The following is a 15412-nucleotide window of genomic DNA, read 5'->3' as shown; positions in this document are numbered from 1 at the left end:
CACCACACACCTGGCCCGTTAAATCCCGCCCAGTTGACGGACAACCTTACTGACCAATCACAGCGCAGTATTCGATGGGCGTGTCCGAAACTCCTGCATTTGCAGACGTCATGTAGCTCCACTCAGACCAACCTTTAGCTTAGCCCTTCAAACTATTCCTTTATTCCGCTAGATTAGATTTGGGTCGCTCCTTAACCGGTCGTATTTAAGAAGCTGGAGGTTGATAACGCGGGACACACAGCTGCGAAGGCCGACCGTTCCTCCGACAGCTTTATAGAGCTCTATGTTTGGTGTTCAGAAGTGAATTTCATGCGTTAGCTCGAAGCTGAACCCAGAGTAACAGCAGTCAATGGGCTCCAGAGCCTTCATCTCGTACTGCAGAAGAAGAGGACATTGAAGAAATCATGAAAGAAACTGGATGTAAGTAGCGGTTTCGGGTGGATTAATAGCGTTTCTGGTTAGACATCGCTTGAGAGTTTGGAAAATGATGACACATGTAATACAGAGCTTTTTAGGAAGTATTTTCGTGTCCTGTGATGTAATGATATATGACTAAACGCCTTCTAAAACTATTTTAGAAGTATGTTTTTGTGCTTGCATCTTGAAGAAAGACTTGGTGGAACCAGTTACAGGATCCAAGATACACTCTCTTATAGATATATAATTAAAAAAATGTATGTATATATATATATATATATATATATATATATATATATATATATATATATATATATAATTTATATTATTGGTTAATAAGAAGCTCAGAGAATGTTATGCTTCAACTGCCTAGATAGCGATATAACATCTGGTCTGTGTGTGTTGTGATATAAGTGGGGCGTGCATTGAGGGGCAACTGATGCATATCTCTTACAAGCTGCAACTGTGTTTGTGCATATAAACAAGAATTACAGTATGCATTCATGTTTAATGGATTTAACTGGGTGCAGTTATGTCTGGATCGTGTTTTCACTGATGTAAATAATTCGATTTTAATGATACCATGTGCACCTGTGCAACTGCAGTCCGAGCTCTACAAAATGCTATGAGGGAATATAATTTCCAGTCTCCGCCGTCTCTGTGCTTCGGCCTTCTGTATACGGATGAACCACAGGGAGAGAAACATCCACCCCCACAACATCTAGAAATAGACTGGGGATACGCTTTATACATTATTGGTGCTGTATGGGTTATATGTTAGTCTTTATTTTGCAGATCACACATACCAAGCTCGAAAGGTTTTTTTTAGATGTTTTGAATAGCTGTTAATATTCATAGTTTCTAATGTCAAGATTTATATGCATGTGTTTTTTCATATGCTTGTAAACCCAGATTTTACTACATTCCTTCAAAGCCACATAAAGTGCTCTCCTTCTTGTAATTGTCTGTTATTTTCTGCTCTTGTCCTCTGGTGTGAAAACCTACTGGGCAGAAGCCAGGATTTCACACCGCTTCTCTTTATGTGGTTGTGTTTTAACTCCTGGCTGAACGTTAGTGACTTCCTTCATCATGTTGGATGGTTCTGTGTTCATTTACCTCATTTACTTGTGTTGATCAAAGTCTGAATTGTTCTGGAAGATGTTCCCGTGATGTGGTCAGTAATTGGCTTTCCATGAATACAGACTCTGCCAAAGCAGCTTTTCTCTGGTGACTGGATGTTTCAGTTTACAATGATTTCTTTGCAAATGTATTTAGTTTGGCTAAATTGTGTTGAAGTGAAGGGAAATAATCCAGTTAGTGCCCATTATACATCAAGTATCCCAGGATGCACCTTATGAAATAGTTTGAGATGCAAAACAGCAAAGCTGGAATCAAAACCAGTCTTAGGAAATGTGTTCCTTTTTGTCTTTATTCATTTGGTTTGATTTTTTTTTTTTAATGAAAACAAATTGTAAAAAACAAAACAAATGTGAACAAATAAAGTCCAGAATATATTTGTAATATATTAGCCTAAATAAACACATGCTTATTTATAGAAAAAATTAATAAAAATAACAAAATAGGAAAGAAAATATTTATTTACTTCCAGGATATTTGTTACATTTTGTCCTTTTATATATATATATATATATATATATATATATATATATATATATATATATATATATATATATATATATATATATATATATATATATATATATATAATTCCAGGACATTAGGCATATTTTATTAATTAAAATTAAAAATTTTAATTAGTTTTTTTTGTATTTTATTTTTTACTTGCTTGCTTAAATCTAAAGTACACATTTATTTCTATAATTAAAATATATAAAAGTACACATTTGTTTTAGTTTTATAGAATATATGTAGCCAATGCAAAGTACAAATGTATTTGTTAAAAAAAATCTGTATTTACTTAAAGCACTGTCACTCTCATATTTTTCTTTTTTATTTTGAAATGATAAGCATCAAGTTTCAACATTTAAGCGTGTCCGTGTCTAAATGGTTTTCGTAAATCCTGTCTACGCTGATCTAAAGGTGATAACTCTTCTGTGACGAGACGTTCACTATCTCTTGTCGAGTTTGAGAAATCTCTGGTGTAAGGTCATTCAGATAAGCTTTACCCAGTACTGTCCATCTGATGATCACATCTGTGACTTGAATGTTCACTGTCCTTCCTTAACCAGACCTTGTTGTGTTTGTGTTTTCCAGTCTCCCACAGTCAGATCACTCGCCTCTACAGCCACTTCCACAGTCTCGATAAAGGAGAAAATGGAGCGCTCAGGTATGACATACGCCACTGAATTACATGTGTTGAGTAACAATGAACTTTAACAGTGTGTTGTTGTAACACCTTTGGCCCTTTGTTACGTCTGCATGCTCGCTTTTACTGAGCATCCTTTGATCGTCTCCACTTGAATGTTTTCTGGCTCTCTGGTTAACATTCTCACCATCCTCAGGCTCGGAAAGTTAATCTGTTAAGGAATGGATAGATCAGTGTTTGAGTTTTGACTGCGAGGAAACACGTTTTTCCTATTACACTGCTAAAAATATGACTTTTATTGTAAATATTCCTTGTAAGCTATGAAGCTTATGAAGCGTGTACTTCCTTGTGCCAAAGTTGTTTGCGTAACGTCCTCTGTGTGTCCTCATAACTAACCTGTACACACTGAGATTATGATCAATGAAAGGTAGTTATAAAGAAGATGAGAAAGCCATAACACAGTGGCGATGGTTAAATCCAGGTGATAAATGAAGCATTTATCACACACATTGTCCACAAGTTTTGCAATGTGTTTAATTGTTGTGCATTTGATACTTAAAATGGATTTGATAGCATTTCTAATGGAGGTTTAATGCATGTCATCATAGCCAGATAGAATAAACGATGGTGTGTTTTGAAGGATTAAAACAATTTTATTTATTTATTTATTTATTTTAGTTTATTTTATTTTTTGGAGAAAAGAACTGTATGCACTGCAAAACTGGTGAAACTACCTAAACTATTCCTTACCTAAACTTTTTTTTTTTTTTTTAAGAAATTATTCATTTTATCCAGCAAGGGTCTGTTAAATTGACATCTTTTATTCACATTTATAATCTTGCATAGGTTTTCTGTTGTTGTTGCTGTTTTTATACTTTCTATGCATCAAAGAACCTTGAAAAAATGTATTTCCACAAAAAAAGCTGCACGACTGCGTTCACAATGAATAATAGTAAAAGAAATGTTTGTTGAGAAGAACATTAACATATTAGAATGATTTCTGAAGAATCATGTGACACTGAAGACTGCTGAAAATTCAGCTTTTCATTACAGAAATAAATTAAGTTTTTAAATAAATTCAAATAGATTACAGCTTTTTAAAATTGTAATAATATTTCACATTAATACTGCATTTTTGCTCAAATGTCGCTTTGGTGAGCACAAGAGACTTCTTTCAAAACCCCCAAACTTGTGTATGGAAGTGTATAATATCCCAACTTTTTACTTGAAAACGGACTCTTTTGTAAATCATTTCTGTCACGTGTCTTATGAAACTAAACTCGTTCTGTTTACCAAATATGCAGAAGTCACAAGTTGTGTTCTTGTTCTAATCGTTTGTTTTTAATCGCAACATCCTCTGTGGTCTGAAATCAGCTGAGAAGATGGCTAGTTCAACAAACGTCATCAGCGATATGGTTAATATTAAAAATCCTCCAGTGTTGATGACTTTCTGTTCTTGTTATCACCCCAAACATCCGTCAGGCTGAGATTAGAGATGCTGGCTCATGTCTGAACAGTAAACAGTCTCAGAAATCAGAGCGAGGTGTGTGATGTTTCTTAATGTGGAGGTCACTCCGTGACTTTCCTTATGCACGACAAGGTTACTCCCAGAAATAATCCATTATGAAACTGCTTTTTCATTATTGTGATGTGATTACAGTTCTAACTGAGCACAGTAATTATTACACAGTATTCACCATTACTCATATCAGCCATTTAAAGGCTGGTAGACGTCAAAGTATCCTTTTAACAAGTCCCATTTTCTCCGAATTAGGGAAGGGCTTTCCTGCTTTATTACATGTTACATGATCCAGTGAGCACAGAGAGACGTGCGCAAACTGAAAAACTCTTACTGCCTCAAAGTAAAAAGCCTGAAAACAAACAAACCATGTCAGGTTTTAAGCAGCTTTGCTTCTCACCAAGGAAAACAGCTTTTCATTCGAGAAGGACAGTTTTATGAGAATAATCAATGTGTTATTAAATAAGGACGGTCTCTCGTGTTACTGTATGCACCCGGCTTGTTTCTGTCGGTGTATCCGTGTGCAAAACCTGAAACTTATCTGGCAGTAGGTTAGCGGTTTATAGGAATAGTATTATGTGAAGCATTCGTATAGTTTGTATTTTTTAGTTTATGTATAGGTAAACGTTTATATAGAGTATATATGGGTTTGTACTGTTTAATGTCATGATTGTCTGTAGCACTGTGGTCCTGAGAGGCATGACATTTGGTTTCACTGTATGTCCACACATGTAGCAGAATGACACTAAAGCTCAACTTGACTTGATGATTAATAATAACCCCTCTCTACCTCTCTTTTTCTCCTTCTCAGCCGAGAAGACTTCCAAAGGATTCCCGAGTTGGCCATAAATCCTCTTGGCGATCGGATCATTAATGCCTTCTTCCCAGAGGGGTGAGGAACCTGACATGTGGCATTTAAAACATCAGCTCCATCTTTTATTGCACCAGTATAATACAGTGTATACACACAGATATGATTTAATACTGTTTTCTGCTTTACAAAGAACAATGAACTGCACAAATGAAAGAAAGCAATTAAATAGAAGTAAATGGAAAAGAAAAGACAAATGGGTAATGAGAAAAGGAGAAATATGTGTGTGTATTTCACACAAAAAGCAAATAAATAAAAATAAGAAAATAATAAATTTGAACCTGGGTTAATCAAATTAATATTTTTGTATCTTTGTTTTTTTTTGTCATTGTGACATTGTTTTCATGACAAAAAATGTTTTAATTATGAATATATATTTAAACGCTACTGTTGAAAGGTTTTAGGAATGGAACGATTTTTATGAAAATAAGTTTTAAGACAATTAATGTAAAAACCGTAATATTTTGAACTATTACAGCTGTGTGTGATGATAGCTGAATTTTCAGCATCTTTACTCCAGTCTTCAGTGTCACATGGAAATTCAGAAATCATTCTAATGTGCTGATTTCCTGCCTAAGGAAAAAAAATCTTATTAATATCAATATTGTTGTGCTGCCTATTTATTTAGAAAGTTTTACAAAAACAAGTATAGGTTTCTGATGAATAAAAAGTTAAAAATAACAGCATTTATGTGAAATATTTGTATTTTTTGTATAATTAAAAATATATTTACAGTCACTTTTGATTAGTTTAATATTTCCTAGCAGATAAAAGTGTACTGTAAAAGACAAAATGTATTGACCTTTTTGAACTGATTTTTTCAAAACAGTCATAAAAAATGGGGGAAATGCCGTTACAGTTTATGAAAATAATGTCACAATGAATTATGGTTTAAATAATAGGTTTCAATTTCCGTCTTCTAAATTATTTTGGTGGTTGGGGAGGTGTTGGGGTTTGAGGGCAAATTCTTGAGCGGTTTCATAACTTTTGTCTCCGTTTCTCAGAAAATGTAGTTTCCATAACATTGTTTGTGTGAATTTTTGGCTGTAATAGTGATACTGTATGAAATCACATTCAGTAACTTCTGTAAACCCTATCATTACTGTCTCTATTGTGTGGCTGGTATCTCGTGGTTTGTTTGAATGTTCCTGTGGGCTCAAGAAACCACCTTGTGGGCACGTCAGTGAAAAACATTGAGTCTAAAGTGGGACAGCAGTTTCGAGTTTAGACATCAGCGAGTCTGTCTGGGACAGCGTCTGGCTCTGCACACATTAAAACCACATCAGTCGGCCACTAGTGGTCAGTTTTAAAGTCTCTGTGTGTCTCTCTCATGTATTTCAGTGAGGATCAGGTGAACTTCAGGGGCTTCATGAGGACTCTGGCTCACTTCCGTCCTGTGGAGGATAACGAGAAAAATAAAGACCCGACTTCTGGCGAGCCGCTCAACAGCAGGGCCAACAAACTCCTCTGTGAGTCCAGCTCAAACACCTCGCATATTAATGTCAAGGTTTTGTTTGTGTCCACAATAATATTGAGCAGCACCATTGTCAATATTAATAATAATAAGAAATGTTTCTTGAGCAGCGAAGTAGCATATCAGAATGATTTCTGAAGGATCATGTGACACTGAAGACTGGAGGAATGATGCTGACAATTCAGCGTTGCTTCACAGAAATAAAATAGCATTTTAAAACGTATTCTAATCGAAAACCATTTTAAACAAGGACCTCCATGAACATTTTTAAATGTTATGTTTTTAATTACCACTTTAAGCTATTAAGTTTGAAAAGTCTCAAGACCATGAATGAGTACGAAACTCATTTAATCCCATTTAAAAACTTAATGGCCAAATAACAGATGCATTGAAAGCTTTCAAGAATGGAGCAGTCTCTAAGCATTTAAAAGCAGGCAAAATGTCATTTCCCAAATGGAAACAAATCGCTTGAACAGATCCTGGTCTTAAACTTGCTCTTTTTTTAAGGATCCTGTAAACATGCTTTAGCTGCTCTTAATCTCTGCCCAGGAAACCAGTTCTCTGTTACCAGCCCCTGCAGTGTGTTCATCTTGCACAAAGTGATGCGACTTTAAGCTTTTAATAATATTTTGTTTTTTGCAGTTGCTTTTCGGTTATATGACCTTGACAGAGACGACAAGATCTCTAGAGATGAACTGCTACAGGTAAGAGAATTGTGCTTAATGTCCCGTCTCTGACAAAAGAACGCTCTGTACGATCTGAACAAAGAGCCACTGACTCACCTGCCCTTGCCATGTGAAACCAGCTATTCATCTCCACAGCAGATGCTCTGTTAGACAAGGAAAACCCTATTACTGATGTATTTCAGAGGATCAGGTTTAGGGGACTTCAGGGACATGTCATTTTTACTTTCCTGTCAAACATGGAAACAGAATTAACCCATGGTATTCTACTGTTATATTTTAAACATTTTCTTTGCTTGTACATATTACTAGATTTTTTTTAATAATACAAACCTATGAAAGGCTTGTAAATATATTTTTTAACATTTTACAAATGCAAAACGTATAAAACTGTTTTATACTGTTGTGTGATGTAGCTACAAAATATTTCTGAATTATCATTGCAATGTGTAATCAGTCTAGAAGCCCATGGGAATGCTTATCCTTCTATTCACTCCCGTTTGGGAAAATTCATTTATTTTAACAAATCCCTTTGTATTTACCCCCTTAAAGGTACACCATATATTTATTTTACTCATTCATAGTTGGATTTCTTTTGTTTTTGCTGGGTTTATTCCACTCTGGGAGCATTGGAATTTCACATGCCATTTTTTCCTGAAAAAAATAAACAACTTAATGAAAAATTAACTTCTAGGAAGCATATGCAGTGTGTCTCATAAAATGTAAAGACTTGCATCTAGTATACTTGTATTACTTTACTATTACTGTGTGGGTCAACATTCATTATAAAATCCAGAATGAACCTTTTTTGCAGGTTTGTTTCAGTAGATGGTTTTTTTGAACCTCAGTAGTCTTGGGAAATAAGTAATTTGGAAAAGTGCATGCATGCATGGGGAATTGCAGTCTGCCCTTGAGCCACTTGATGGCCCCAGATAATAATGTGAAGAATAGAAATAAAACAGAGACTCAAACTTGCGTGTTTTCCAGGTTTTGAGAATGATGGTTGGCGTGAATATTTCTGATGAGCAACTTGGAAGCATTGCAGACAGGACCATCCAGGAAGCTGACACTAATGGAGACATGAGTATCTCATTCAGCGAGTTCACCAAGGTAATGCCAGGAAAAGCAGTAGGTATAGGACGAGAATAGACCACCCAAAGATTCAAAAATAAATAGCTGAAAGTTTACTCTTCCTCAGGCCATTCAAGATGAAACAGAACTGCAGAAATTTTGCATTAGATCACTTCCTCACCAGTAAATCCTCTGCAGTGAATGGGTGCCGTCAGGATGAGTGCATACAGCTGATCAAAACATCACAATTATCCACAAGTAATCCACACAACTCTATTCTATCAATTAACATCTTGTGAATAGAAAGCCACATGTTTGTGAGAAACAAACCCATTGTAAAGGCGCTCTAACTTAAAACCGTCGTTGCATGCCAAAATAAGCATCATTTATTCCTCCAGTGAAAAAGTTAATCGCCCATTTTCCTCTCATATTAAAATCCACCAAAATATTTGGTCTTTGAGCTGGACATATTAGAAAGCAATATTATGGCTTGAAAATTCATTTTCAACTGGAAGCAACAAGTTAAAAATTTCTTGATGGATTTGATAATTTTTTTTACATTAATTGATGGACTGGAGTGTGGATTATTGTGATGTTTTTATGAGCTGTGTGGACTCTCATTCTGACGGCACCCATTCACTGCAAAGCATCCATTGGTGAACAAGTGATGGAATGCTAAATTGTTCCCCTAAAAATATTAAAAAGTTTGAATGATTCCAAAGTTTTTGGGGTGATTTATTTATTTTTCTCTCTTCAGGTATTGGAAAAAGTGGATGTCGAACAGAAGATGAGCATCCGCTTCCTTCACTAAAAACCAAATGTGTTCTGAACTCTGATTGGAGACCATCAGTGTCACGCCACCTGATTCTTCTCTGTGGGTTGATTCATCCTTTTTAAACATGATCATGTTGTCATCATGTTACGTTTGTTTCAATCATCTATCACTCTTGAGTTGCTTTTGCACTAGAAGGCCGGATCCAGTGCCTTCACTATTCTCAAAAGTCACAGAGGCTTTTATCTTGTGAAATTCTATTTATTCCGGCTGTGAAAGCAGCTTATTAAAACTTTCCAAATGGCGAAGCTGTCACTGAAATTGATACTGACGGATGCACAATTCGTCACCTACTTAAAGGCCAAATCTTCAGAGAAACTTTCCTTCTCACCCCTAGAAATAATATTTTGTTCCACAATACCTCATTATAAGGGTGGATAAGGCTGTCTTCATTCTCGTAATTTATAATGATCTTAAGTCAACACATCAGAGGGAGTGAAATAGCTGAATGCCTCTTAACTCAGAAAAATGTATTTTTCTCTGAATTTAAGTTTTCTTTAAATGCCTAATAAAGAGAAGAGAAGCGGTTCATTTGAGTATTTGAGTTATTCTACACTCCAATTTCATTTTTAAATAACATATGGATAGCCAAGACTTTTTAAAGGTGAAGCGTGTAATTTCCGGTGTCACTGCGGTATCGAACAAAAATAAGATCTGTTTAAGCATCCAAGACTTGCCAATGCAACATTCCCAGAAATGATAACAGAGTATTAAACCGTACTAGATGTGATGCACACCAAAGTTTTTGGAATGAAATTCACTGGTCATCTTAAAAGTGCCCCTTTTATGGATTTTTTTAAATGTCCTTTCATGTAGTGTGTAACAGTGTGTAGTGTGAATGAAAACATCTTTTAAAATGTAAAAAATGAATGAAAACTGATTTCAGACAAACTTCTGAAGCAGCCTAACGGCTTGATGATCTACAGCAAAATTTAGAGAGCTTTTGTGCTAACTATATCAATATTTAATTACTGCAACATTAATTTTGCACTAGAAATGACATCGTAAGTGGAAAACGTTGATCAAAAACATACATTTACACATGTAACGGAGGCCAGCGAGTAGTGCTGTGCAGGTAAACCTCACTCCCCGATCTCAAGAGACGCACTAGCGACAGACGCTAGTGGCTGTAGCCATTTAGCCTCCTTGTTAGTGCGTCCGCCTCCCATGCCGGAAGACCCGGGTTCGAGCCCCGCTCGGAGCGAGTGCGAGGAGCGTCAGAGAGGACCCGGGTGAGAGGGGTTACACACACAAACTGACCACCGATTGCAACTTTCAGATGTCATCTCTATTTTTTTAGCTTAACTGTCACACAATGGAACGCACAGGATTGTGGGATATCAAATGCAATAAAGGAAACATCTATGATACCTTCAAAATTTTCAGTTTTTGGATGCAGCCTTTTTCTTTCAAAAGAAAGAGTCGAGTCTGAATCCCAAGCCATCAACAGGGAACATTAGCTTATTGCCCACCCACTTGTTGGTATATTCGCATTGGTTTTTAATGAAAATGTAAATTCATTCTTTGCAACTAGGTGCTGCTTTTGGAGCAGTAAAATAGCAGTTTCCCAGATAACACTGTACACAAAACAGCACTGCACTCACAAACACTGCTTTATCGGGCATTACAGGCATGATTTCATGAAAAGGATACCAATCAAACCAATCATTACAGATTAGCATCACAGAGGTGTTTGGAAAAATGAACAGTTGAGTGAATTTTTGGGAGTTGTTGAGCAAATAAGGTAAACAGTAAATGCATATTATAAGATAGTGAAAGTGTTTTTTGACCTTGCATTCATGTTAACCTGTTGTTGGGGACTCCCAAAACCAAAATAAGAACCTTTCATCACCCATAATAGGCGCACTTTAAAATAGTTTGCCTGGCAGAGGATTGAGAAAACAGTTGAAAACAATCTTTTAGACCTTACATTTGAAAGATGGACTCAAGATAAAGAGGAACCAGAATATAATTGCAAGTGCTGCATGGACCACTTTCTTTTCCACTGGTAAACAACCATTAAGAACTATGGAAACCCATAAAGGTAACTGCAACTTTTTATCTTGCAATTTTATCTGAATTGTGAGGTACCAACCCATAATTGCTAGATCTAAAGTCAGAATTGTGAGATAAACTTGCAATTCTGATATTTTTGTGGTGCAAAAACAACTTCCAGTATTTTCAGCTCTCATTCATTCGGTTAATTAAGTCAATTTGATTTATTGTAGGGTATAATTTTTCCTAATTGTCATGCCATGCATTTTCCAAGTTGCCATGCATCGTTTATAAGAAGGTACTATAGAAGCCAAACATAACTCATTTATTTGCCCATTTACTGAACAGTTGATGGGGGAAACAACAACAGTCTGTTGTATTTTAATGTTATTTGTCTTTAGAGATCTACGAATAAATCAAAGTAAACACTAATTGTTTGATTACAATTAAATCCATGCATCGTTCACAGATACTTGAAATTATTCAGTGCCTCTTATGGATTCCTGCTTTATGCACAGATTTCTTGAATATGTTTGAATTGGAGTTTCCTGAGAACAAAAATAAATAAATGAACTCATTCAGTGTGGTGAAATAATTATGATATACACTTGAGACGTGGTCTCTGTGTTTAAGTATGGATGGTCTTGATTCAAATAAGTTCAAGTGCCATGGTTCCCTAGTGTTTTGTTGTGCAACTGTGTCTAGTGTATTTTAATCAACAGACTAAACTAAATCCAAATAATTGTGGATACAAAAGCATGCTCATAATGAAAACAAGCTTTCATAGAATTTAAAAGCAGAATGATACGTGTATTTTAAAGACACTAAAGCATCATTTTTTGGAAATTAAATATCCAGTTTCATTTTGTCTTTGCTAATCTTTTGAGAAATGACATCAGTTTGTGTCATTTCCTTCATTTCCTTAGGCGTGAAAGGTATCCATTAATCTTTTGAAAGATTGAGTGTATGTAAGCGTCCCAGGACATATATAACTTGGCATGTGGAAGGGGAAAGCTCCCTCCTTTCCTCCACCAGTTTCTTTATCAGTCCTTTCAATCCCTACAGTGAGTGAATATGGGTTATGTCCCAGGACATATATACGTGGGAGTGTCTCTTGTGCATGCTCTCTCTCTATTTCAAGTTCAAGTTGCTTTATTGCCATGATATTTGTGTTGCAGTATTGCCATTTTAGATGTGTAAAATACAGAATATGTTAAGACCATCAATCTAGAGAAAAAAAAAACAATTCAATGATTCAAATTGTGGAAATTTGTGAAAATTGTGGTATTTGGGGCAGACAAGAAGAAAGTGCAATACAGTACAGTTTTTGCATAGTCGCTGTTCTCTCGGTTTCCAGGATTTTTTTTATGTCTTCCTTTATATGTTTCTAAGTCATGGTAAAAGAGAAGATATTTTCAAAGGATTTGTCTTTTTTTATTGTTTGATAGATAATTTGCTAATTTGGGGACGAATAACACTGTTTGATTTTTATTTATTTATTTTTCATCATAATTATACTTTTTTTGTCACTGTCTTTATGAATGTTGGGGTTGTGGTTCAAGATTCAAGATTTTTATTCGTCAAATACACAATTATATATAGCATAAATGTGAGTCAGGTCCGCTCCATGGACAGTGCAATTATTAAAGAAAACAACACAGATTAAAATATACATGAATATAGCTATAAAATAATGAAATAAAATTAAACAATAAAAATATAAGAATAAAATATAAAAACATTTATATTGTAGAATTAAATATAGAATGCAAAATAATGTGCATGAAAGTGAACTGTAGTCATAAATATTAAGATACACAGGGATGTACAATGTGCATATGTGCATTATACTGTAGTCTTAAATATTAAGATACACAGGGATGTACAAGAGGCAAATGTGCAAACGGGTTGACACTGTCAGTATGTCAATGTCAGGCAGTGAATGATGAATATCTTACTGATAAAGTTAATCTTAAGTGGAGATATGAAGATGTTAACAGGCTGGTTTTGAGTTTAGGAGCCTGATGGCCTGGGCAAGAAACTCCTGAGTCTCTCAGTTTTTTGCCATCAGGCTTACCAGATGGCAGCAAAGTGAAAAGATGGTTAGTTGGGGTGGATGGAGTCCTTGATGATTTTAACAGCTTTGCTTTTGCAGTGTTTGAGGTAGATGTCCTGCAGAGAGGGGAAAGCAGACCCGGAGATGCGCTCAGCTAAGCGCACAACTCTCTGCAGGGCTTTGCAGTCTTGACTGGAGCTGTTCCCATACCACACTGTGATACACTTTCTATAGCCCCTGAATAGAAAGTTTTCAGGATTGCTGGTGACACCCTGAATTTTCTCAGCTGTCGCAGATGGTACGGTCTTTGCCTGTATTTATTAACCTGTGTTTGAATGTGAGTAGTCCAAGTCAGGTCCTCGGAGATGTTTACACAAAGATTCAGAGAGAGACAGTTGTCCTGGCAGCATGTTGTTAATTTCTCTACCACATTCAAGTATGTGGTCTCATTATTGTTGTGAATGAGGCCCAGAACCACAGTATCATCAGCAAATTTGATTATAGATGTGGAGCTGTGCGAATACCCGCAGTCATGTGTGTAGAGAGAGTCGAGCAGGGGACTCAGGACACAGCCCTGTGGGTCTCCTACGTTCAGGGTGATGGAGCTGGAGGTTTACTTGCCTAGTTTCACCGCTTGAGGTCTTCCAGTGAGGAAATCAAGAATCCAGTTGCAGAGTGAATAATTCAGGCCAGGTCTATGAGCTAAGCTAGCTTTATGGGGACTATAGTATTAAAAGCTGAGCTATAGTCGATAAATAGCAGCCTTACATAGTTCCTGTTATTGCTATCAATGTGTGTGAGAGAAGAATGCAGGGTGTGAGAGATGGCATCATCAGTGGATCTGTTTGAGCGATGAGGGTCTAAAATACCTGGGATGGAGGAACAGATGTTGTTTTTAACCAGTCCCTCAAAGACCTTCATGACTATTGATGTGAAGGCAACTAGACGATAGTCATTCAGACTAGAGGGTTTATTGTTATAGGCACAGGGATCATGACAGATTTTTTGAATGAGGTGGGAACCACCGATGTAGCAAGAGACTCATTAAAAATGTATTTAAGCAAACCAGCGAGTTGTTCAGCAATGGTTCGAGTCAGACTCCGCTTGAGTTTCTTTCATTAGTTTAAGCACAAGTGTATTCAGAGGTTGAGACAATGCAAGGGATTCATTGGCGAGAAGAGCTTTATATTGAATAGATTGAGTGTTAAATGGACTCAGAAGATGCCAGAATTGAACAACTCTTTTTTTGTATTTCAATGTGTGAGGGATATAAGCCCAGTTCAGCCCTGCAGGCATTGTTAGTTGTACCCCTGTTTGCCCTTAGAATGTTTATTTATTTATTTACATTTTCCAAACTTCTTTCTATTAAACTTTTATCCCAATTTTCAAACTTTAATACTGGTCCCCAAAGTTCACTTCAATGATTCAATGATTGCGTGATTTAATTTGAACCATGTTTTAATTGGACAAACTGTGATTTTGTGGCATAAAAAGCCCTCTGGGCCCTCTTATTCAAGGCCTTTAAAGCCAGACTGAAGCTCACTGATGCTGAGATCTTGATGCCCAGGTAAGTGTAGCTGTGGTGCTGTGTTCTAGGACTTCTGCTCCATAAGTGAACTGTTATCTGCTTCCCAGCATGCATTTGACTTTTCATCAATAAAACATGGAAATATTTTTTGTTTGGAAATATTAGATTTATGTGAATTAGAGTGTGGAGAGAATATATGTGGTCAGATGTACTTTTTTTTGGTAAAAAGCCAATTTGTGATCTATTTAGGATGTTGTTTCTTGTAAGGATGTGGCTCTTTATTATATTGCAAAAAACTTTGCAATATTTCTGCCCAGACAAACGCCACAGTAATTACTGCCATTGATCTCCTTTTTTTATGTACGTATAGGTGTGATCAGTCCCAGGGAAGTCACCAGAGGATAAGATCAGATTAAATAGCCTAATTTTGCAAGAGCTTGAATTATGTAAGAGCCGCTATTATTTGTCTTGTCCACATGCCTTTAATTTGCTATTTTTAATGTGCTGTTATTTCTGATGTTGTTATAAATGTGTCAAATGGGTTTTGGTAATTATTTTATTGTTTTTCTTTAAAGGGGGGGTGAAATGCTCGTTTTCACTCAATATCCTGTTAATCTTGAGTACCTATAGAGTAGTACTGCATGCTTCATAACTCCAAAAAGTCTTTATTTTTATTATA

The 15412-nt window shown here is 36.0% G+C and overlaps 1 protein-coding gene across 1 annotated transcript; it reads left to right on the top strand.

Moving 5' to 3' along the window:
• Nucleotides 1-388: 388 nt before the first annotated feature.
• Nucleotides 389-9683, top strand: LOC113081230 (calcineurin B homologous protein 1-like). Its single transcript, XM_026253309.1, has 7 exons — nt 389-420; nt 2653-2725; nt 5035-5115; nt 6436-6563; nt 7211-7272; nt 8239-8361; nt 9080-9683. Exons 1-7 carry the CDS (start codon nt 405-407, stop codon nt 9131-9133), a joined length of 537 nt encoding a protein of 178 aa, XP_026109094.1. The 5' UTR covers nt 389-404; the 3' UTR covers nt 9134-9683.
• Nucleotides 9684-15412: the final 5729 nt, after the last annotated feature.

Source organism: Carassius auratus, unplaced genomic scaffold, assembly GCF_003368295.1.
Source record: "Carassius auratus strain Wakin unplaced genomic scaffold, ASM336829v1 scaf_tig00033446, whole genome shotgun sequence".
Classification (NCBI taxonomy): domain Eukaryota; kingdom Metazoa; phylum Chordata; class Actinopteri; order Cypriniformes; family Cyprinidae; genus Carassius; species Carassius auratus.
The sequence above is the reverse complement of the archived record's forward strand: the minus strand, read 5'-3'. Positions and strand labels throughout refer to the sequence as shown.